General features: G+C 40.7%; 1 protein-coding gene across 2 annotated transcripts in view; it reads right to left on the reverse strand.

The window, feature by feature from the left end:
* Nucleotides 1-24,261, reverse strand: part of rin1b (Ras and Rab interactor 1b) — a 111,083-nt gene that overhangs the window by 58,016 nt on the left and 28,806 nt on the right. For both annotated transcript variants that reach the window (XM_067447313.1, XM_067447304.1), the window contains exons 4-7: nucleotides 15,745-15,817; nucleotides 15,552-15,643; nucleotides 12,948-13,318; nucleotides 5,970-6,471 (exon numbers count right to left, since the gene is read on the reverse strand). In XM_067447313.1, the coding sequence (XP_067303414.1) occupies nucleotides 5,970-6,471; nucleotides 12,948-13,318; nucleotides 15,552-15,643; nucleotides 15,745-15,817 (1,038 nt within the window). The remainder of the gene's footprint in view (nucleotides 1-5,969; nucleotides 6,472-12,947; nucleotides 13,319-15,551; nucleotides 15,644-15,744; nucleotides 15,818-24,261) is intronic.

The following is a 24,261-nucleotide window of genomic DNA, read 5'->3' on the forward strand; positions in this document are numbered from 1 at the left end:
ATTAAAATAAGCTGATAACTAGAGGTCGACAGATTTTTGGATTTTACCGATACCAATAGCTAGGTTGGACCTCGCTTGCCGATAACCGATTAATCGACCGATAGTTTTTAAAAAGATACTAGATTAAAATATAATAATAATACATAAAATAACAGGTAAAAAAGCAGTGCTGAACTTTATTACAAGAAATTTAAAAAGTACTGAACCATGAAAATGTGTTAAATTTCATAGGTAAATATGAAAATATTAAAATGAGTTCTGACAGAAAGAAATTCTACAGAAAATAACTAATACATTAAAATATTACAAATAAATGTTTCTTTAGCTATAACCTAGAAACATGTATGTAAATGTCAGGTAACAGACTGCAAATCCCATTTGTTAACAATGATGTATTTATTTAGCTAGCTTACATGAACTAAATGCATTATGTAATGTACATTTTACAGCATGTATTAATATTCGAGCAGTACAATTCTACCTTAATCATTCATGTTAGTTCATAGTGCATAAAAAAGGTTAACAGATAAAACTAACAATGAATAATACTTCTACAGCATTTATTAACCTGACTTAATGTTACAAATTGAATATTATTGTATTATATTAAGTGTTATCATTTCATATAAATCCAAACAGTTCGCTTTTTTAGAACACAACGGTTTTCTTATCAAAATAACAACATATTGACATCTAATGCGTTTATATTTCTGTCGGATGCATGATACAGTTTCTCACATCAAAAAAAGTTTCTCAGTTACATCGTTTTAAATGCTTGAGGTAACCGTTGCTGCTAATATTAGCGTCCTGTCAGCCTCGACGACAGTACATATACTGCTGTTCTTCCCCTGCTAAAGCATCTAGTCAACAAATCAATTACTTTATAATGATTTGGCAACATGTACTGAAGTGTTCTGTATTCATACCGTTTCTCTGTTGGTGTTTTAAACGCACATCAGATGTGTAAGCGCGCTCTGTGCAGCGTGAGCTGTGAAGCGAGGAGCCTCACATGTCCTCACGTGTTATTGTAATCAGTGATAGTTTTTTATTTGGCCTCTAGAGGCCGCTCTCGCGCTATATAATGCCAGCAGACCCGTCTCAGAGCTCTCGTAGGCTACTGTGTAGCCTTCTCAGCCGCTCCCGCAACGGACGCAGACCGGAAAAACTATCGGTATGAATTTTTGCCGATAACCGATTGTTCCACCAATCAGCTATCGGTGGCGATTAATCGGCAAATCAGATGAATCGGTCGACCTCTACTGAAAACATCACTGTTTTCTCCAGAGCGACTGTACAGCCGAATCAAATGTTGTTGCAGTATTGTCCTGTCTAACACTGTGAAGCTGCTTTGAAACAATCGTCATTGTAAAAGCGCGATATAAATAAAGTTGACTTGACTTGAATGTGTCTCCCTCATCTACTTGTGGTCCGATCGACCAAAACGCATCTTAACACAAGCTGTAAACAGAGCCTATGTCTGTGGAAGTGAATATACAGCCACTGAGCAGCTTGGTGACAATAAACACACTCTGTTCAAAAGCAAATGAATGTTTGTAGAGCAGAAGAAAGAGCCAGACACATTATAGCAAACAAGAGAATCTTGTGCACTGTGCAAATTCTCCTCCCCATCCTTCCTTCTCTCCCTCTCTCTCTCTCCCTCTCTCTCTCTCTCTCTCTCTCTCTCTCTCTCTCTCTCTGCTTCCTAAAGTATGCGTGGGAATGTGCTATAAGCTAATGATAAATGCAAAGTGGAAAATGCGAATGCCTCCACCAACATTTGAAACAGCATCCATCCCCAGGGATGTGGCCAGATTTCTTGCTTTGATTTGGGGAAGATATCTCATAATCAGCTCATAATCCCAGCTATGCAGGTTTATAAAAGATTGGCTGTTTTTGTTTGAGTGACGTGATTGTTCTGCAGTATAAAAATAGGTCTACGGTAACTTAAACTTGAGTCTTAAGCACTGCCGTACTGCAGTTAGTATGCTGCATAAACGTGAACATCATTTTTAAGGAACACATTTGTAAAGAGTTTACAAGTGCATCAGAGAACGGGAGTTATCATTTTACAGCAAAACTGCATTACATCCGTGTTAAGAAAAGCTCTATGCGATGTAACAAACACTATTTTTCAGAAATTCAATTTATCAGAGGATCCTCGGAAACTAATCACATCTTTTATCCACTCCAAAGGTTTTAGAGTTTTTAAAGCCAACTGATTGGTTTCCAGGATGCAATCCATAGCGTTGAGTCCTCAGTGGGGTTCGCCAAGTCAAGCATCAAAATTAATATTGCTCAAACTTAGGGCAAACTAAGTCCCAGTGCATACTATTGTATTAAACTCTTGTGTAACTTTACAGCACTGTTTGTACAAATCAGACTTCTAATTTTCACCTCCCAGACATTAGAACAAACTAAATATCCGACATTAATTAAAAGAACGACCCGAGTCAAATGTAAAGATAAGACTATATTAAGCCTCGTTTCCACCGCAGGAACTTTACCCAGGAACCAGGAACTTTGGGGTGGCACTCGGTGTGTTTAGACCGCAGGAACCAGGGTCTAAATGAAGCTCTGGGTAAATATTTCCCCCTCCAAACGGCCCTGCTCGCGAGGTAGTACTTTTTCAAAGTTCAGGAACTTTCGAGGGCGGGACTTGGGCGCTGAACACGCAGCATTTTAGTTCAACTCGGCATTTTTTAAAAGTCTTTTGCGAGGTTCGGTCTCGTTCAGTAAATATCAGTCTTGCTCTCTGTCTGATGGCGCGCGTTCGTCTCAGCCATCTCACGTGCAATGTCCGTAATAGCTGATAATAATATACATTGTCATTTTAAATCTAGCTTTACAAGCTTTCTGAATATGCTGCTCTTTTCTGTCGTTGTTAATTTCCTCTTTAGTAAACCTAACGTTATACATAACCAGCAAAAGCAGCACAGCTTGAATCTCTTCCATACTCGTTATTCATTTTTTTTCACCATGTAAACGACCTGACCGGTTACTCTTAAGTGCGCGTCCTTACATGACGTGACAGCGCGCGCCGCGCTCATGTTGACAAGAGAGGAAAGTTAATTTTTCTGAGGGGTAAACTTTTTATTTCGTAAGTTATGAAGATAATGTTGGAGGAATGACACAGCGTATATTGCCCCGGGCAGTTTTTACTTTCACTCTGCGCCTGACAGAATAATTATTTTTTTCCTGAGATGATTATCACACTTTCCAACAGATAAATAGCTTATTATATAATACTGTATTAGTCCTGGTGGCCGTTAAGAGTTGCTATGGCTACAGTAAACACAGTCCAGCTGCTGGAGAAAACAGCGGTGACATTTTTGATGCGGCAGACAAACTGCACGTGACAAAATGATTGCGATTGAAAGTCATCACATGTAAACACCAGATCGGTTTAGATAACGTCTCATGTAAACAGTTCACTAAATCTATCAATCGGAATGACAAAAATGATTACTGTCCGTCAGTGACTTGGAGGAGCAGTCGCGAGCAGTTCTCCATCACCGGACTAATCTGCCTAATCTTCACGGTACTTTAGATCGCGGTGGAAACGCAGACAGCTGCAGGTCTGGGGGGAAAAAAGTTCCTGTAAAAAAAGTTCCTGGTACAAATTGTTCCGGGTAATTTTGGTGGAAACGGAGCTTTAGGCTGTATTTACACTGCAAGTCTTAGAGTCAATTTGGAATTGGGCATTATCTGATATGACTGCTATTACACTACAAAACTTGACGAAATAACCCAAGGTAGACATAATGACACGGAAAAGTTTAGGGCTAAAAGGAGGTCAACTCGGCAATGGATGCAGACAAAAATGATACACTGCAAAAAAATGCTCTTTTTACTCAGTAATTTTGTCTTGTTTCCAGTCCAAACATCTAAATATTCTTAAATCAAGATGCATTTACTATATAAGTAAAACGACATGAGATATTTTTTCTTGTTTTGTTGAAAATAAAATCAAAATGAAGTGAGTTTTTGCTTAAAACAGGCAAAATGATCTGCCAAAGGGGTGAGAAAACTGATTGAAATCTTGTTTCTTGTTTCCGTCCCAAACAGAAATAAGATTATTTTTCTCACCCAATTGGCAGATCATTTGCTAGTTTTAAGGAAAAACTTACTTCATTTTTATATTTTTCCCCAGAAAACAAGAAAAAATATTGCATGTCATTTTACTTATCTAGTAATTGCATATTGATTTAAGAATATTTAGATGTTTGGACTGGAAACAAGAAAAAAATCCTAAATAAGAAGAGCATTTTTTGGCAGTGTAATACAAGCTTTTGCTTTCCGCACCACCTTTAAAGGTCAGCAAAACATTAAGGCAAGGAAATAAAAAAGAGGAGAGTCTTTGTTGCAGCCTGGGCGAATGTAGCCATGATGTCCGCTGTAATCGTGTCCACCTGAGTTAAAGTCATTCGCAACCGTCACTTTTACAATTGAAGTGAATATCCAATCAGTTTGCTTACATTACAGAAGCAAATGCACGTATCCGATTCGTATCAGATTAATTTCTACAAATGAATGAGTCCTGAAACCGATCAGAGAATGTCGCAATCCACATGTTTTTTTACTGCTTACAAATTTGTTAGTTATATCCGATCTATGCCACATGGGAGAGAAAAAAAAATCGGATTTGGGTCACCATAAAGTCTTGGAACAATCATCTACAAACCACCTACCATCTTAGCAATGTTCTGCCAACCACTCACAAAACCATTGTGGTGCCGACTTGTGTAATCACCAGTAACATTTTCTTCCACAAAAATAAAAAAGGTCTATTTTCTTTAAAGGGGACCTATTATGCCCCTTTTTATAAGATGCATTATAAGTCTCAGGTGTCCCCAAAATGTATCTGTGAAGTTTCAGTTCAAAATACCCCACAGATCATGTATTATAGCATGTCAAATTATTTGGATGTGTCCCTTTAAATACAACATTAAATACTCTAAGAGCAAAAATTAAGGAGTTCTAAAATTAGGACTGACATGACAATTTTTTTCAAGAATTTCTCCTGAATCGGTACCCTGGATGCCAGCCGAATTTAGCCCCGCCCGCAACATTTTTAGGTTGGGCGGTTCGGTCTGGACTCAATCCATAGAGGAGTAATTATCCCCGAATCACCAGGGCGGGTTTTAGACGATGACGGACACATGATGAACAGTAACGTAATCATCACGTCATCAAAGGCTTGGGTTATATTTGTTCAAATCCTAAAGGGAGAGCTTGTTTGTATCTGCATTCACCTTCACTATTTCTCTCTGAAATGATGATCATGTTTGGTAAGTGCTCTGTCTATCATTAAAATCTTTTATTTTTTTACAACATCGGCAAAGATCGTTTATTTCAGCGCGCATGCATTGCAGACTAGCCCTAAACAATAGCTTCTCGGGGGGGTTCTTCGGGGGAAAAAATGGTGTTTGGGGGTAAAATGTGTGTTATTTTGGCAAGGTTGCTGCTAAAATTCACACTCATGGGTCTATATATCACATAATTGAGGTCGCTTCAACAAGCGGACATGGAAAACAACTCGCGGAAAAAACGCAGACTTGGCAACACAGTGCAGTTGAGCTCTGTTGACATTTGACAACTAACGTTATGCGTCGCTCCGCTGCTCTGATTGGTTGTCGGTCTGTCCAATTGAGGTCTTTCCTGGTTGGGTTGAAACGCCCCATAATCACAGCCCAATGGAGCAGCAGACTCATATTCTGACTAGAGTTGAGTATGACCACGTCAGGCTACTTAATCGGCAAGTTAGGTGCTACTTTTAGCCTTAAGATATTTTGTGAATACGGCCCCTGGTCTTCACTTCTGAGTTTCCAACAAATGCATGCAGGATATACATGTTATAAGTTCATACACTCCCTGGAAACTGAACCCATAACCTTGGCGTTGCTAGTGTATGCTCTACTGTTTGAGCTATAGGAACTACGGTCTCAGTAATGTCATTGATCAATCCTTACCTTTCTCGTTCTCAGGCACCAGTGTCTCAATTGGAGGTTCAATTTCTCCGGCTTCAAGAAGGAGAATTTTGGCTTGAGACAGAAACCTCCTCACGCCCTGAAGCAGATCCGCGGCAGAACTATGCACTGAGGCCTCCATCTCCTGCCTCTGTTTCTCTAAGAAGTCCTGCACCAGTGACCCAAACGTGGAGCGCCTGTCATGGGAGAGTTCGTCCACCAATCGGGCAACTCTGCGCTCAGGGGCAAACACGCAGACAAATGCGGCGGTCATGCGGCGCAGCGTCGAGGTCGGGTTCGCGGAGGGGAAACGTGTACCACGTGCGGCAGGCGGCCATTGTTGGGCGAGGTCCTGAGTTTCCTCTTCCTCCAGGCTGCTGAAAGAACTATTGCTGTCCAATTCGGCAAGAGAAGGAGCGCGAGTTCGTTCCAAAGCGAGACACACCGCACCATCTTCAGGATCTTTGTTGAGTTCAGCGTTGTCTCTCTGGGGTAAGGAGTTACTCTAGAAAACCACATGATGTGGAGGGAGGTAATGTGAAAAAACAAACAAAACAATGTTAAAGGAACTGTATGTAAGAAATGTATTTCAATTCATCATGAAATGGCCCTGATATGTCTCTAGACATTATGAAATCATGTTAATCTCAAACACTTCTATCACTGACAACAGTAGTCCGGCCAGGATATTGTCATTTAAAAGTTGTTGTTGCAGCTCAACTGATGTTGATGATGTCATGTTGTGTTTTGGCCTGAAGCTCCGCCCTCCACCTATTAACCAATCACGAAGTCAGAAGTGTTTCGGGTTGCCAGATCTGCTCTAGTTATCACAGCTGCAGATCTACAAACGTTCCTGCTGATCCTGCAGCCAATCTGGCAACCTCGAGTCAGGGGGAGGGGGATACACCGCTCTACAGTCATTGGAAAGTGATTGCAGTACCAATTTTGGCTAGCCTGGATGCCAGCCGAACATAGCCACGCCCACAACATTTTTAGGTCGGGCGGTTCGGTCTGGCCGTGATCCATAGAGGAGTAATTATGCCTGAACAGAAACTGACCAATGAAATCATCAGGACGGGCTTTAGACGATGACGGATGGATCATGAACAGTACCGTAATCATCACGTCATCAAAGGGGCTTGGGTTATATTTGTTCAAATCCTAAACGGAGAGCTTGTTTGTATCTGCATTCACCTTCACTATTTCTCTCAGAAATGGACTGCATTTATATATGGACTGCATTTATATAGCGCTTTTATCCAAAGCGCTTTACATTTTTGCCTCACATTCACCCATTCATACACCGACGGCGATGTCAGCCATGTAAGGCGCCATCCAGCTCGTCAGGAGCAGCTGGGGTTCGGTGTCTTGCTCATGGACACTTCGACACTTGGTCAGGTGGAACCGGGGATTGAACCACCAACCTTCTGGTTTGTAGACAACCTCTCCGGGCCTCTCCGGGGAAAAAAATGGCGTTTGGGGGGTAAAATGTGTGTTATTTTGGCAAGGTTGCTGCTAATTCGCACTCATGGGTCTATATATCACATAATAGTCTTGTGACCCGTGGAAAAAAACGCAGACTAGGCAACACAGTGCAGTTGAGCTCTATTGACATTCGACAACTAACGTAATGCGTCGCTCCGTTGCTCTGATTGGTTGTCGGTCTGTCCAATCGAGGTCTTTCCTGGTTGGGTTGAAATGCGCCCCATAATCACAGTCCAATGGAGCATCAGACTCATTCTGACTAGAGTTGAGTATGACCACGGCAGGCTAAGTTCTGGCCACAATCTTACATACACTTCCTTTAATTTTAAAACATGGCACTACTGAAATATTTTCCAAAAACACATCACGATCATGACCTTCCAGAACCACAGTGCAGTGTAGGCACAGTATGTGGAAAATCATTATATTGTTTGTAGGAGGCAGTTAACTAATAAAGGTTATATTTGTGCTAACCTCTCTCCACCCGCACTAACTTTTGCACAGTTGTGTGGGGGCCATGATTTAGCCAAGTAGGATGTGCTCCTGTTACATTTTTTTAGTTGGTCCTGAAATGTTATTGTAAAACACAGACTCATAACCCTTCCCATATGCCTATAACTATTAACTAGCCCTAACATGAGGTTAAATGAGGATTTTGTCTAACCCCATATCAATGCCAGGCGTACCCAACGGTGCTCAAGGCCCCATTTACTCTGCATGCATCGGATACGTGCATTTGCGTCTGCCATGTAAGCGGTCAAATCGGATCTTCCCCAGTAAACGCGAGTCATACGTCATTGAAAAAGGGACGAAGGCGAATAACGTCAACTCAGGTGGACACGAACTGCGATCAAGGTCTCTCCTTTTTTTCTCCGCCTTATGAGAGAAATGTTTTTCTGACCTTTAAAGATGGGTGGAAAAGTGCGGAAAGCTAAACATTGAAAAATCATTTTGTCTGCGTCCATTGCATGTCGCGCCATTTTACTTCCTTTTCCGGTTAAGAACGTCTTAGGCTGTTACGCCAGGGTAAATGCAAATATCAGATACGGGTCGTTTTTAAAAGACGATGTAAGCGGGTCGTCAAAAAAAAATCGGATATAGTCACCAACTCGAAATTGGGCATCAAGACATGCAGTGTAAATACTGCCTAAGAGGGCAGCTATCCTGCAGTTTAGCTCCAACCCTAATCAAAAACACCTGAACCATCTAATCAAGATGTTCAGGATTACTTGAAAATGAACAGGTGGGAGTGCTAGAGCTGAAGTCTGCCGAAAGGTAGCACTCCAGGAGCATGATCTGTCACCCCATGCCATATCCTACCCCAAAGCCTAACCCAGGCATGTCCAATCCTGCTCCTGGAGGACCATTTTCCTGCAAAGTTTATCTCCAACACACTTGACAGTTTCTAGTGATCCTGAAGACCTTGATTGAGTGGTTCAGGTGTGTCTAATTAGGTCTAGAACTAAATTCTGCAGGAATGGAGCAGGATTGGACACTTAAGGCGGGCGTACACGGTGCGATTTTTGCTGTCGTACGAACTCGCAGACGATTTTTTTTCTCTCGGGAGAAATCTCGTGGACATCGTGGATGCTCGTATGGTCGCGGCTCGCACCGTGTGAGAGGAAATACGAGACGAGCCGAGCACGTTAAGAGCACCTCCCGACCTTACGATCATTTTTAAACATGTTTAAAAAGTTCGGGGAGTCGGCCCGATTTTTACCAGCATATGGCTGTCCCCTATAGCCAAATCATGCACAAGCACGTCACATACGCTCAATCTTTATGACTATTATTAGCTCAGTGGCTGCCACATACTGCGTACACACACACACACACACACTTTCTCTCACGTGCACTCTTCTCTCTCCCTCTGGTTGTTTCGGTTAAAAGGAATGGCTACCGTTCTCTTTTCAACAAATCATTTGCACACCTTTTTTATTTATTTTTTGTATCTGAAGTTATAGCAGCAACATTGAAAGCTCCGGTGTCTGTGTTACACGAAAGCTTGTGTGATCGCGGCCGGCTCGCGGTGCAAACAATCGTGCCGTGTACCAGCTGATTTGATGCGATGATCAAATTAAATGATTAGTAGCGTCTGCAATATCTCACGACCTTCCGAGTGTCCGAATTCGCACAGTGTACGCCCGCCTTTACATGTACCTAAAAACCAATTGGATTATTGGTCCAGGACGAACAAGAACACTGATCCAGAAATGTGTCCTACTCTCAAAACGCATGCAAAGTTACACAGTTATGGTGACTATGATCTAGCCAATTAAATGCACCAACTTTTCTGTCAAGTAAACAGTCCTAATCCTAACCTTAACCCCAACTTTAACCATTAAAACCAGTATTCTTTACCAGCGCTCGTCGCTCGATTCGTCAAGGCTTTTTTTCCAAGATGGCTGCTGTCCGTAAACGCACAATGTCCTATGTTTATAAAGTATCTTCTTATTAAACTGTTTGTACACTTACAAAGTTCTCAATGCTTCGGTTTGCATGTAGGGACCCTCATTATGCTACCATGTTAGTGTGAGGCTATTTTGAGCCTTGTTAGTGGTATTAACTAGCGATTTAATTTCACTACACTGTGCCCCATAGACAAGTGTTATAAGCTAATCTGTTTTTAGAGATAAAACTCTTTACATTCGATTTTCATGAAAACGCATCCCAGAGAACGATCTACTCAGTAACCATCTGTTAATTACCCCTAGGGTCATTTCTCACCGGAGTTGTCCTTTAAGGCTGGCCACATACTTGAAATTTAATCCTGATTTGCAACCCCCAACAATCTTGGGTGTGTGACCCGATTCAAGGCTTCTCGCAACTGAATTTTTGTCAACAAAAAAAAAAAATCCTCAATTGTGAGGTGTCATTTTACTGCTCCTGATCGCGCCGGAGACCGCACAAGACTCTTGATTCGGGCTGTCTCTGACGGGATACTCACAATAGCCAACTGGGTGTTGCGCGCTTCTATAGCTGAAACTTGGCAGCCACTAATATTGGAGTATTCTCCTTAGTTTTTTTTCCCGTAAAACAAAACTCACGCCAGGAGAACAACGTCGTCGACTTTCCTCCATTAGTTTTTCTCCTCAAGTCATGTTTAATCTCGCTAAGCGTGAAACTGTGAAAATGTTGCAATCGACAGGTGCGGTCTCGTGGTCTGGACAAATGCCAAAGATCGGTTGAAACTGCCCATATGTCTGTGGTCTCCTACTGTTATAAAATCAGTTTAGATGGACAGCAAAAAATGCTTTTCTTACTTAGTATTTTTGTCTTGTTTCTAGTTCAAACATCTAAAAATTCTTAAAACAAGAAGTATTCACTGGACAAGCTAAAGTAATTGTCTTGTTTTGGGAAAAAATAACTAAAAATGAAGAGAGTTTTTGCTTAAAATAAGATAAATAATCTGCCAATGGAGTGAGCTAAATAATCTTAAAACAACATAATTTTTTTTTACCCCACTAGCAGATTATTTATCTTATTTTAAGCAAAAACTCTCTTCGTTTTCAGTTCTTTTTACCCAAAACAAGACAATAATTTTTACTTGTCTAGTTAATGTAAGAATGTTTAGATATTTAGACTAGAAACAAGACAAAAATACTAAGAAAGAAAAGCATTTTTTGCAGTGTATGAAAATCGTCTAGTGTGTCCCAGGCCTAATTAGACCCAAAATCAGCGGGAAATCATACAGTAAAGTGATTATCTTGTTTTAGCTCCTAATCCAGGTTTATCCAATTCTGTTTATTGAAGTCCTTATGGAAGTTTTAAACTTCTAGCAGAGTTTAGCTCTAGCCCTAATTAGACACATCTAAACCAGCTAATCAAGAGCACCACCCTTACGAAACAAAAATATATTGCAATATACTAGAATTTATATTGCAATACATTAGAAAATATATTTCAATGTATCAGAAACTTCCTCATATATTTGAAAATATATAGCAATATATGGATGGACAACCTATTGCTATATATTGATTCATATATTAAAATACATTGATATACAAACAAAACTGAATTATTTCATGTATGTTTATTGAAACAAAGTATTTTTTGTGAGTTAAGCAAGCTCCTGCATATGTTTACAGAAGGTTGATTAACAATAGCCCAAATCAGATGGTGCATGACATTCAATATATTTTCTATATTAAGAAAATATTTCTATTAGGGCCGGGACTTTAACCCGTTAATTAAGATTAATTAATTACGTGACTTTAACGCGTTAATTACGTGACTTTAACGCGTTAATTAATTACGCAAAAAAAAAAAAAATTTTTTTTTACCACACTTATTTTTGCACCGCGGAACGTTTTTCAATGAATGAGTTTCGACGGACCAATTATACTGGAACACCAACTAGCGCTCCGGAGTCACGACAACAACGAACCATGTGAACATGAACGAAGCTATGGAACGAAGAAGCTGATGAGACTGCTTTGCTTGGCCCCGGGGATGGGAAATTTTGTTTTAAAAACGAAAGAATGGACGCGTCGTCAAGAGCATGGTTGTGAGCAAGCTATACAACAAGGAATTCGCGTATCACCGCAGCACATTGAGCCTCAAATATCACAAAAATGCTTTTGCTAAACTGGCAAACATGCACTGGTCTGCTGGACTAAAATAAATAAACAATATTTTGTTGATTAAGCTTATGTATTCAGTCATTATTCAATGGTATACTAAAAATACATGTGAAAAATTACTTCTCATTGTTCTCAGGTCAAATATTTATATGCAATTAAAATGCGATTAATTAATTACAAAGCCTCTAATTAATTAGATTATTTTGTTTAATCGAGTCGCGGCCCTAATTTCTATATTATATTTTAATCTGTTATATTTTAAAATATATGACAGACAGTGTACATTAGATTATTTCATATTTACCATGTATACAATATATATGATAATTATATACTATGTAATATAAATCAATATATTTAAGACATATGTTCCCATATAAATCTGATTATATTATCCAGTACATTGAGGTATATTATCTCATATAATTTTACATATATATTTACATATATATACAATGACTTCCAATATATAATTTCATATATTGTAGGATATATTTCAATATACATAGCAATATATTGAATAGTATAATGATATGTATTTATTCAATATATGAAAACGGCAATAATTGCAGTATTGTCCCATATATTGCAATATATAACTTGCATATATAATATATTATTATATAATATATCATATGATATATTACCATGTAAATTTCACAATATATGGAGACACATGAAATATATTGTCAACTAATATATTGAGAAATATATTTTTGTTGCGTAAGGGCAGAAACTTCCAGGCAGGTTTATTGGAGCTAAACTCCCTTCAGGAGCAGAATTAGACACCTTCCACTTAAAGCCAAAACCTAACCCTAATGTTTTCCAGGGATCAGCAAGTATGTTGGTTCATAAGTATGCCTTACTAGGAAAACAAACCTCAGTCAGCCTTAAGGATCCACAAACTTACGGGTGGTATCTGTCCCAACATCTGATCGTCCTCCTCTTCTGAAGTGGGAGTGAGTGCCGGAGTCCTCCTGAGCACGCTCAATCCTCCAGTCCGTTTCGGGCCGCCCTGGTTGGCAATTTGTGCATTTGTCTCGCCCTGGGTTAGGTCAGATTCGCCACCCGAGAGGCTGAGAGAGGTTTCGTTGGACACACGGACCCTGAGGCTGCGTTTGAAGCGGTGGCGTTTGTGTGAGGCGGTTCTGCTGGGTTGGGGAGGCTGAAGAAATAAGGGATTGACAAAACATGGGCTGAACAATCTGGAAGTCCGGTGGGGCGCTGATGGCGGAGGGGGGCCGTTAGGAAGGCCGGGGGACGTCTGAGAGCTCCAGAACTCTGAAAGAGCCAAGAGTGAAAAATAAATGGAAAAAACTATATGAGCCTTTCACTGCAAAAAATGCTTTTATTTAGAATTTTTTTTCTTGTTTTCAGTCCAAATATCAATTTTCTTAATCAGGATGCAAGTCAAATGACATAAGATATGTTTTGTTGTTTTCTGGGGACAAATAACTCAAAATGAAGTGAGTTTTTGCTTAAAGGTACCGTTCTTCGCAATCGACTTATCTGTACAGCGCTGTTTCCTCTGTCCTAAAAACGGCCTGATGATTTCCTTGTTCTATGAAGTCCCTCCTTCAGAAACACGTAATGAGTTCTGATTGGGCCAGCGCTTCCCGTGTTGTGATTGGACAGCAGCTTAGGGCACTTTGCCCGGAAAGGTCCCGCCTCTTACCATAACGGGGAGATGCAAGCGCTGAATGCGCGCTCTTCTCCACGTGGGAGAGCAACGAGACCACGCCCCCTATTTTGCGCGTTCTTGTGGGCGGAGGGTTCGTCAACAAACGGTTCTAGTGACGTCATTACAGCAGGAAGTGCAGCGGTGTAGTCCAAACCGGCCGCTCGCTGTAGGCTTTGAAAGGGAACTTCTGTTAAATAAAATATCTCGCTTGGCATTGAACTTTGAGCTTTATAATTTTACAGGTATTATTTATGCTCTAACAGCAACATTACACACTAACTAAAGTTTGAAAGATGGAATCGCGAAGAACGGGACCTTTAATACAAGCAAAAATATCTGCCAATGGGGTGAGAAAAATAATCTTATTTCTATCAGAAACAAGATTATTTTAATCAGCCCATTGGCAGATCATTTTGCTTGAAAAAATATCTCATGTTGTTTTACTTATCTAAGTAAATGCATTTTGATTTAAGAATTGTTAGATATTTAGACTAGAAACAAGACAAAATTACTAAGTAAGAAGAGCATTTTTGGCAGTGTTTACAGCAGAGAAGAGCAGAGGATTTAAGAGTAGTCATAGCTTGTAGATCTATTGAAATTAAAGCTTTCAATGCAACATGAAAACATAACATCACAAATTTTTCAACTTCCTGAAACAACATCTATTTATGTGAAACTTGGCTTGGCCAGTTATGGTTTTATAAGGATGCTCATTGGCATGCTAGCTGATGCTATTAGCCAGCTGGTACACTCAAAAAATGCTCTTCTTACTCAGTAATTTTGTCTTGTTTCCAGTCCAAATATCTAAAAAATCTTAAATCAAGATTCATCGACTAGATGAGTAAAATGACATAAGATATTTTTCCTTGTTTTCTTAAAAATAAAATCAAAATGAAGTGAGTTTTTTGCTTAAAACAAGCCAAATTATCTGCCAGTGGGAAAATAATCTTGTTTCTGATTGAAATCTTGTTTCTTGTTCCCAAACTAAATAATTTTTCTCACCCCATTGGCAGATAATTTAGCTTGTTTTAAGCAAAAACTCTCTTCATTTTGATTTGATTTTTAAGAAAACAAGGAAAAATATCATATTAAATTTTTCTTATCTAGTAAATTAATCTTGATTAAATAATTTTTAGCTATTTGGACTGGAAACAAGAAAAAAAATAGGAAGAGGATTTTTTGCGGTGTTTATGTGCTAGTATATGTGCTAGTTGGCGGGGATTATGCATTTTATGATCGAGTACAGAATCTCCAGATCAAAACACACACAAACAATACAAGTTTCAGAGATTATCTGAGCTTTTGTTCAAAATGTGCAGTTTTTTATGAAACCCACATTCAAGTGATGATAAAAAAATATGCCTAGAGGAAATTTTTCATTTAAAAGCAGAGGCTTTTTTTTTTGTTGTTGATATATTTCATGTTCAGATATTCAATATTCTGGGGGCCATGACATTTTTGTGAAAATGAACAGTGGTGGTGACTGTCAATTTTTGTTTTTTTAAACACTGGCAGGGAAAGAGTCAAAAATGCCTGAGTTTGAGCATCACATTTCAGTGCTAACTGATTTGGTGATCCAGCCACAGGGATATGCCAACTTTGTAAAGAGGCTGTTATTGAAGGACAGGACAATTAAATACTATAGTGGACAAAACTGCAAACCTGGAGACTGATGCAAGCATTTCAAAGCGCTGTGATTGATTATAAGAGGGTGTTAAGGATACTAAGTGGGTGTTTACATATAACTGTTAAATGTATAGCAGCAAAAAGGCTAGTTTAGTTTTAAGGGTCAGTAAGGGGGTGGAAATGGTCGTGAAAAACAAGTATTCCTACCTAAACCCAGATGCGAAATGCTTTCCAGCTGGCTGTGTGTTGTGGCCTGTATAATTGCTTCTGGGAGCTCCAGTGGGAAAGGTAATATATCTCTGTTGAACATACACAAAAAGCAGAAATTACAGAATACATTATAAATAAAACGCTTGTTTAAATGTACTTGACTCGTATAATGTTTGTTGGTTTGATGTACCTGCTGATGGCGTAAAACGCAACTAGTCTGCAGAGATCAGGGAAGCTCAGGGCAGAACTTTCAAGGGAAAATGCTAAATAGTGACAAAAGCAGATGTAAGGATTTAAGACATAAAAATATAACCAGACATAAAACCAGGTTTACCAGCCTTAGCTGTGGATTATTAATGAAACTGTGTGAGCATGTCTCATTTAGGAATTGGGCAGTTAAAACAAATTTTTTTAGCAGCAGGTTTTATTTTTGTTCCCAGAATTGTGTCCTAAAAGGTAGGATAACACTCTCTAAAAACGGTTATAAATGTGCTTACTGGTAACATTATTAGAACATTATCCCCTAACACTTTTATAAAGTTGTGGATCACTCCATAAACAGCATTACCAGCTTAATTAGGTTTAGATGTTGATGTTTTAATGAAAATAATAGTTTAGTTTGAAGTCACCATTATGGTGATCAGTGTTTGCTTTAGTTGGGCTCTTGACCCTTGACTTGTTAACATTAGTTTTTCTCAGACTGCTGTAACTGAGTGTTTATAAGACATTCATTACGTGGTCTCATTCACAGAAGCATGAATCATTTCACTGTTATTGAGATTCATACACTCATCACTGAGGTCTAAGTGAGTCTTAAGCCCCTTTCACACTGCACGTCGGACCCGCAATATTCCCGGAGCATTGCCGGGTCGCCTTCTGTGTGAAAGCAACCACGTCCCGGGATTGATTACCGAATTGAACCCGGGTCGGGGACCTAGTAACATTGCGGGGTTCGATCCGAGACGAGCGCTGTGTGAACAAAAGCCAAAACTAATGCCGCAACGTGTACGTAGTTATCGTGCGACTCCTAGAGCTTGTTTTTTCAATAATACAACCCTGCAGTGCCAGAAGAGCTAGTCGGTGTTTTAAACGCAGAGAGTGTTCGTATACAAAAGAAACTAAAATTAAGCAAGCAGAAATGTGCGCAAACTGGACACAAGTCGAGACCACGGAGCTCCTTACTATCCGCGCTGAAGCGGAGATCGCTCGCCGTTATACGTCACATCCGGATGTCACGTGTCAACTCGACCCGGGACCGTTACGCGTTGTGTGTGAAAGCGCACATATTACGGTATTTCGCTGGCAGTGTGAATGGACCAAATCTAGCGGCCCGGGACGCATTATCCGTGTATTTTCCGGAATCGCAGTGTGAAAGGGGCTTAATAGGCACAGGAGTTCAAACACTGCTGAATCTCATGCTGTAAAAAACATACAGAAGTTCTTATTGAGAGTTAATATGATCATATCACTCGATCACATTTTCTCTCGTCTTTTTCAACATAGTGACTGCGTTTTATAAACACACAGCAGCCAGAGAAAAACAAATGTGAAAGTCAATCTGCACAACTAAAGCAAACACTGATCACCATAATGGTGACTTCAAATGAAACATTCAATAAAACGTCAACATTTAAACTTGTCACGTAAGGAAAGGGAAAAACAAGAGCGAGGACTTATTTGCAGAAATAAAGGTGGGATTTATTATCTACAAAAATAAACATAAACACAAAACAAAAACCCACGAGGGGGAAAAGCAAATACAATACACATCTGGAGCAGAACATGTAGCACAATGGGGAACGGATGACGAAAGACATACTCACAGCAACGAACCAGCACAGGACTGAAGACACAATGAGAATATAAAGGGTGACAAATCAGGCAGGAATTGAGGGAGCACAGGTGGGGCAAATTAACCAATAATGAGATAACAAGAGGGGTGGGGTCAAGACAGAAGACAGGAACTGCCCAACACACCACGGCTGCATCCGAAAACCTAGGCAATGGCTTGTAAGGCAGCGTTTTGGGCATGAAGGCACCTCATAAAACTGATTTCAGACAGACTTATAAGGCAGTGTAACAGTTCAATGATCTACAGAAAAATAGAGAGCTTTGGTAAAAACTAAACACATATTTTATTACTACAGTAGTGATTTCTCTCTAGAAATTACAGCAGAAGGGAAAAATATTGGTAAGAAACATACATTTACACACAAACTGACCAGCAAACGCACCTTTCGGACACCATCTTTTCCCCCAGCTCAACTGTCACTGAATGGAAAGCACAGGATTGTGGGATACCAAAAACAGCGAAGGATACATCTATGCTGCTATCAAAACTGGATAAGATGAAGGTAGTGAAGCTAACAATAGATTCGGACGTGGCTTGATGCCTTCCTGCCTTCAAATGTGTCCTTCAAAGGCAGTATTTTAGAGGTTTCGGAAACAGCCCACATGTGCCAAACAAGAAAAGAGATACATGTGACAAGGCTTGATGCAGTGATGCGCAGACCGAACGGCGGCTGACTTGAAGCAGTGCATTCTGGTTAGAAATGTTGTCCGACTTTAGGCAGCACCGACGCCACGTGACTGTGAAGTTCAAGTTCAAGTTCAAGAGTTTTATTTGTCACATACACAGTTATACAGAATACAACCGGCAGTGAAATGTAAACAGGTCCGCTCCATGGACAGCAAATAACAATTAACAAAAAAAAAGCACAATAAATTATAAAATAGGGATAGGATAAAATAGGAATAGGATAAGGTGCTATATATATACATATGTAGAATTATGAATAAATCAAGTAAAAGAAATAAGAGATGTGGAATAAAATAAGTGAGATAAAGTAAACTGGAGACTATAAAAATAAATACGTGGATAACAGAAGTGCAGGAGTGTAATGTGCAAACAGCATTATAATGAGTAGTTACATGGAACACAATAATAAAGTGCAGTGCAATATCAGTATGTGAGTTTGTTAGTACTGAAGTGAGGTGAAGTCACATGTAGTTAAGTGACAGCGTTCAGGAGTCTGATGGCCTGTGGGAAGAAACTCCTCCTGAGTCTCTCAGTTTTGGCCATCAGGCTACGGAAGCGCTTACCAGAAGGCAGCCGGGTGATTAATGTCCTTGATGATTTTTGTAGCTCTGCCCTGCCTCTGCATCGTTTGATGTAGATGTCCTGCAGAGACGGGAGAGCTGACCCTGAGATGCGCTCAGACAAGCACACCACTCTTTGCAGGGCTTTGCAGTCGTGACTGGTGCTGTTACCATACCACGCTGTGATGCACTGAGTCAGTAAACTTTCTATCGCCCCTGAATAGAAAGTTTTCAGGATAGCGGGTGAGACCCGGAATTTCCTCATCCGCGCAGGTGGTACAGTCTTTGCCTGGCCTTTTTCACCTGAGACTGGATATGTGCAGTCCAGGTCAGGTCCTCGGAGATGTTCACACCCAGGTATTTGAAGCTGCTCACTCTCTCTACTGGTGTCCCGCTGATCATGAGAGGGGAATATGACCGCTGCTGTCTCTTCCTGAAGTCCACAATCAGTTCTTTGGTCTTGTTCACATTCAGAAGGAGACAGTTGTCTTGGCACCATGATGTCAGTTGCTCCACCTCGTCCAAGTATGCGGTCTCATTGTTGTTGGAAATGAGGCCCAGGACAACAGTATCATCCGCAAACTTGATGACAGAGGTGGAGCTGTGTGTGGACAAACAGTCATGTGTGTAGAGAAAGTAGAGCAGGGGACTGAGGACACAGCCCTGTGGAGCTCCCACACTCACGGTGATGGAGGTGGAGGTGAACTGTCCTACTCTCACCACCTGAGGTCTGCCAGTGAGGAAATCTTCAATCCAGTGACAGAGAGAAGAGTTCAGTCCGAGATCCAGGAGTTTGTTAGTTAGCTTAATGGGAACTATGGTGTTAAAGGCTGAACTATAGTCAATAAATAGCAGTCTTACATAGTTCCCATTCTTGCTGTCGATGTGTGTGAGGGAGGAGTGGAGGACGTGAGAGATTGCATCTTCAGTCGATCTATTGGGACGATAGGCGAACTGAAGAGGGTCCAAGGTGTCAGGGATGGAGGAGCAAATGTTGTTTTTGATGAGTCTCTCAAAGACCTTCATGACTAAAGACGTGAGAGCCACTGGGCGATAGTCATTTAGGCAAGAGGGTTTACTGTTCTTAGGGACAGGGATGATGGTGGATTTTTTGAATGAGGTTGGGACCACAGATGTAGCAAGGGACTCATTGAAGATGGATGTGAGGAGTCCGGCGAGCTGATCAGCACAGGACCGCAGGACACGACCTGAAACGCCATCCGGACCAGCAGCTTTCCTAACATCCACACGTTTGAGTGTCCTACGAACTTCATCCTCCGAGACAGAGATCACGTGATTGTTGCAGCTCTGAGTGATTCTGTCTGACGCGTCACTCGGCGGTGTCGCGCTGCCGCGATTGCCATCAAAGCGAGCGTAGAAAGAGTTTAACTCGTTCACAAGCAACGGATCAGCTCTCACTTCTGCAGAGGATTTCGTTCCAAAAGCACAGATGGTCCTCAGTCCCTGCCACATCCGCCGGGAGTCGTTGAGTTGGAAATAAGACTCCACGCGATCCCTATAACGGAGCTTTGCGGCTTTAACGGCGCGTCGGAGAGCATAACAGGATGATTTATAATCCCTCATATTCCCTGTTAGTAGACCGGCGTTGTATGCGGCAGTGCGGGCGTTCACTGCAGCGCGGATTGAACTGTCCACCCACGGTTTCTGATTAGAGAAGGACGTTATAGTTATTGTTTGTGTGGCTTGCTCTGTCAGTGTGTTAATGAAGCAGAGCGCCACATCAGTGAACTCGCTGACGTCCGATGAACTCGCCCGGAACATGTCCCAGTCAACGTCGTCAAGAGCTGCCTGTAGCGTGATCTCTGAATGAGGCGACCAGCGTTTAACTTCCCGCCTCACCGGGGGTTCCTGAACGAGCCTTTGTTTGTGCTCTGGTGTAAGGAAAATGGCGGCATGGTCCGATTTACCAAAAGCTGGTAGTGAACGAGCCTTGTAGGCATTCTTAAACAGAGAATAGCAGTGATCCAGTGTGTTTGCTCCTCGTGTGGGACAGGAGACATGTCAACAAAGTACCGCGTCTGTCAACAAAGTACCGCGAGAGCGATTCGAGAGCAGCCGGCTGATGCAGCCGCTGCAGATTCTCAAGAGCGGATGCACAAACTCTGATGACGACACAGCTGATCCACGATTGGCTGGATCCACCGCATGACAGCGATCACGTGTTTTATTCTAAAACCTTCTGCTCTACTAATGCTCACAGATCTGTTTTTTATAATGGTAAAACATCTTGTCATGTAGTCACGATGTTATATTGTCATGTCTATCAAAATAAAACTTATTAAAACCGTAGACCCCACTTCAATGATAATATGTTTAACTTTACTCTTGTACAGATGCTGTATTATGCAGTACATAAAGTATTGAATGAAAATGTCTTATGAAACATCTGTTTAGTGTGAATTGAACAAATATTGCATTTCAGCTGTGATAAAGTATGCAAATATAGCGTGAGCGTCACCACAGGAAGCAGAAAGTGTCCGACTTCACGTCTCCGTTTGCAACTCCTCCCCGCCTGCACACAGCTACTCTCACCATTCCGTTCCTATACGATGTTGATGATCAAATGTGCGACCCATTTGAATTCGATTGAGAATGTAGTAAACTGTGTTGCCACAGTTACTTTGAAAAAGTAATCTAATTACTGATTAATCCCTTAAAAGGTAACTTGGTTACTTTATAGATTACTTGATTTTAAAAGTAACTAAAGCCCCTTTCACACTGCGATTCCGGCAAATACACGGATAATGCGACCCGGCATTTGTTCCCGGGCCGCTAGATTTGGCCCATTCACACTGCCAGCGAAATACCGTAATATTTGCGCTTTCACACACAACGCTTAACGGTCCCGGGTCGAGTTGACACGTGACATCCTGATGTGACGTATAATGGCGAGCGATCTCAGCTTCAGCGCGGATAGTAAGGAGCTCCGTGGTCTCCACTTGTGTCCAGTTTGCACACATTTCTGCTTGTTTAATTTTAGTTTCTTTTGTATACGAACACTCTCTGCGTTTAAAACACTGACCAGCTCTTCTGGCACTGCAGGGCTGTGTTATTGAAAAAACAAGCTCTAGGAGTCGCACGATAACTACGTACACGTTGCGGCATTAGTTTTGGCTTTTGTTCACACAGCGCTCGTCCCCGGTCGAATCCTGCAATGTTACTAGGTCCCCGACCCGGGTTCAATTCGGTAATCAATCCCGGGACGTGGCTGCTTTCACACAGAAGGCGACCCGGCAATGCTCCGGGAATATTGCGGGTCCGACGTGCAGTGTGAAAGGGGCTTAAGTAAGATTACAAGTCACTTTACCAGTTACATTCAGCAGTTGCTGACAACACCCCTGCCGCCTCAACATAGAAATGACGACCATTTTTGCCAACACTCACTTTATTGGAACTGCATTTTTAACAGTAACGTCAACAATGTATCTCCTGACATTTTAAGTTGAAATTAAAAAAATATTTCCTTGAAAAAATACTCTCCCTGAGACGCAAGGAATATATATATATATATATATTACTGGTTTGGCAATAGTAACGCGTTAGATTACTCGTTACTGGAAAATAGTACTCAGATTAGAGTAACGCGTTACTGGCATCACTGGTATTAAAACACCACAGCGAAAGTCAAACATGATCTAAGACCGCCACTAAAATAAAAAGAGGGGAAAACATCAAGCTTTTTAAACTCATGATGACCACAGTAACTAGAATTGATCACGTTCTATTGCATTTATTGTGTTAAATTTTGACTAGTTGTAGAGTTTATAATAGATTGAGGGAACAGTTTTTCCACTAAAGATGCATATTGTACCTGTGGCATGTTGTAGTTATAGTTTCTAATTGTTGCTATTTTTCAGAACAAAAACTATAGATTAAAAAAAAAAAAAACGAAAGAAGAAAGTTAACATTGGCCTGCATGGTAATGGTCTTGCTTTGTAAATAAACCCTTATTAAAACAAATGCTATAGTCAAACAATTACAAAAACTATTATGTTAGTTTTTAAGACTGGGTACAAGTTAGAAAGAACTTTAAAGCTCCACTGTGTGATATTTTCCCCCATCTAGCGGTGTAAAGGTATATGACCATCAGGGAATAATAGTTTCTGTTCCTCTCAATTCTGATTTCGTTTTAACTCCTACGGTGGCCAATTTAGTCCAAGATTAACACGGCTTCCAGTTCGACCTCGTCCATGAGTGTGTGTTCAAGTGATGAGGTTACTTTAGAAAACTATTATTGTTTGCAGTTATTTAATTTGTCAGTTAACATGTAGGTTATGACATCTATGTAAAATGAATAATAGCTTTATGTTTTCGTAATTGTTTTACCATTTCATTGCTAAAATCAGCTATCAGGTTCCCAGACGAATACAAGCTAATCTTAGTAAAGTAACTTTTATCAGTGCTATCGTTATTCTGTATATTGTACGACATCACTAGCGTAAGGCAAAGTTTACATTGTTGGCTGTATAATTTTCTCCGTGAGCCGAGATCAGTTGATGTGACGGAGGTACGAGGGAGAGGTAAACACGAAAGGCGAAGCTTGAATTTACGGGTATGTCCCTCTTTGGCTAATGTACTTTCAAGATGGAGGGGCAACATGCCGACCGGCATTCGAACCCCTCACCCGTATGTGTTTTCAATGGCATATTATAAACTTACGAGAATACTTTATTACTTGAAAGAAGTAAATATACATTAATGAGCACATATATTTTTGAAAGAACTACGTGTTTTTAGCTAAGAATAAAACAAAAAAGTTACACAGTGTAGCTTTAAAATATGGACCTTCTTGCATGGGCGTCGGAACCATTGTGTGTGTGTGTGTGTGGGACAAGACCCGCCCACTTTTTACGACCAATGATATCGGACCTACTCACTTTTATCGTCTCTAATTCAGCACATGTCTGTTCACCTACCCCTATAAGTGATAAACACTTATAATTAAACACGTGTTAGACACTTTATTTCCACTTTTCTAATATTTTCTCCATATTTATTGAAAAGAAACCCCTTTCCGATCTGATATGTGATGGAAAAAGGGAGTAGAGTGAGTTCAGCAAAAGGCGGATTCAAACCTCTGATCGATTTGCATCAAATTTTTATGCCATGTGTCTTACCCCTACACTATTGCCAACGTAAAAAAGTCAGTGATTTCTATAATTTTGTCTGGCCCAATCGATCGTTTAGTAAACAGTGATATATTTGTATTTAATTTAAATAGTATCTAACGCTACTCCAGTAAAAAAGAGAGAGAGAGAGGACCCACCCACATTTGATTTGCTTCCGACACCCATGCCTTCTTACGGCCGTTTCACACAGCAAGCGTGAGCGGCGCGTGAGCAGTGCGTTTTTTTTCCGGCGCCCATCTTAATCAATGAGTACATTCACACCGGGAGCAGGAGCGTCGCGTGAGCAGCAGTGAAGCGGGGGTTTCGCGGGGAGCCTATTTTTGCTGCGCTGCTGACGCTCCTGACGCTCAATTAAAGTGAAAGCACACTTTTAATGGACAAAATAAAAATGATTTCACACAAAAAGTGTCTAAAAGGCACACAAGAAGCACATGTAGTGTATTTGAACAATAACTGAA

This window comes from Pseudorasbora parva, chromosome 1 (assembly GCF_024679245.1).
Source record: "Pseudorasbora parva isolate DD20220531a chromosome 1, ASM2467924v1, whole genome shotgun sequence".
NCBI lineage: Eukaryota > Metazoa > Chordata > Actinopteri > Cypriniformes > Gobionidae > Pseudorasbora > Pseudorasbora parva.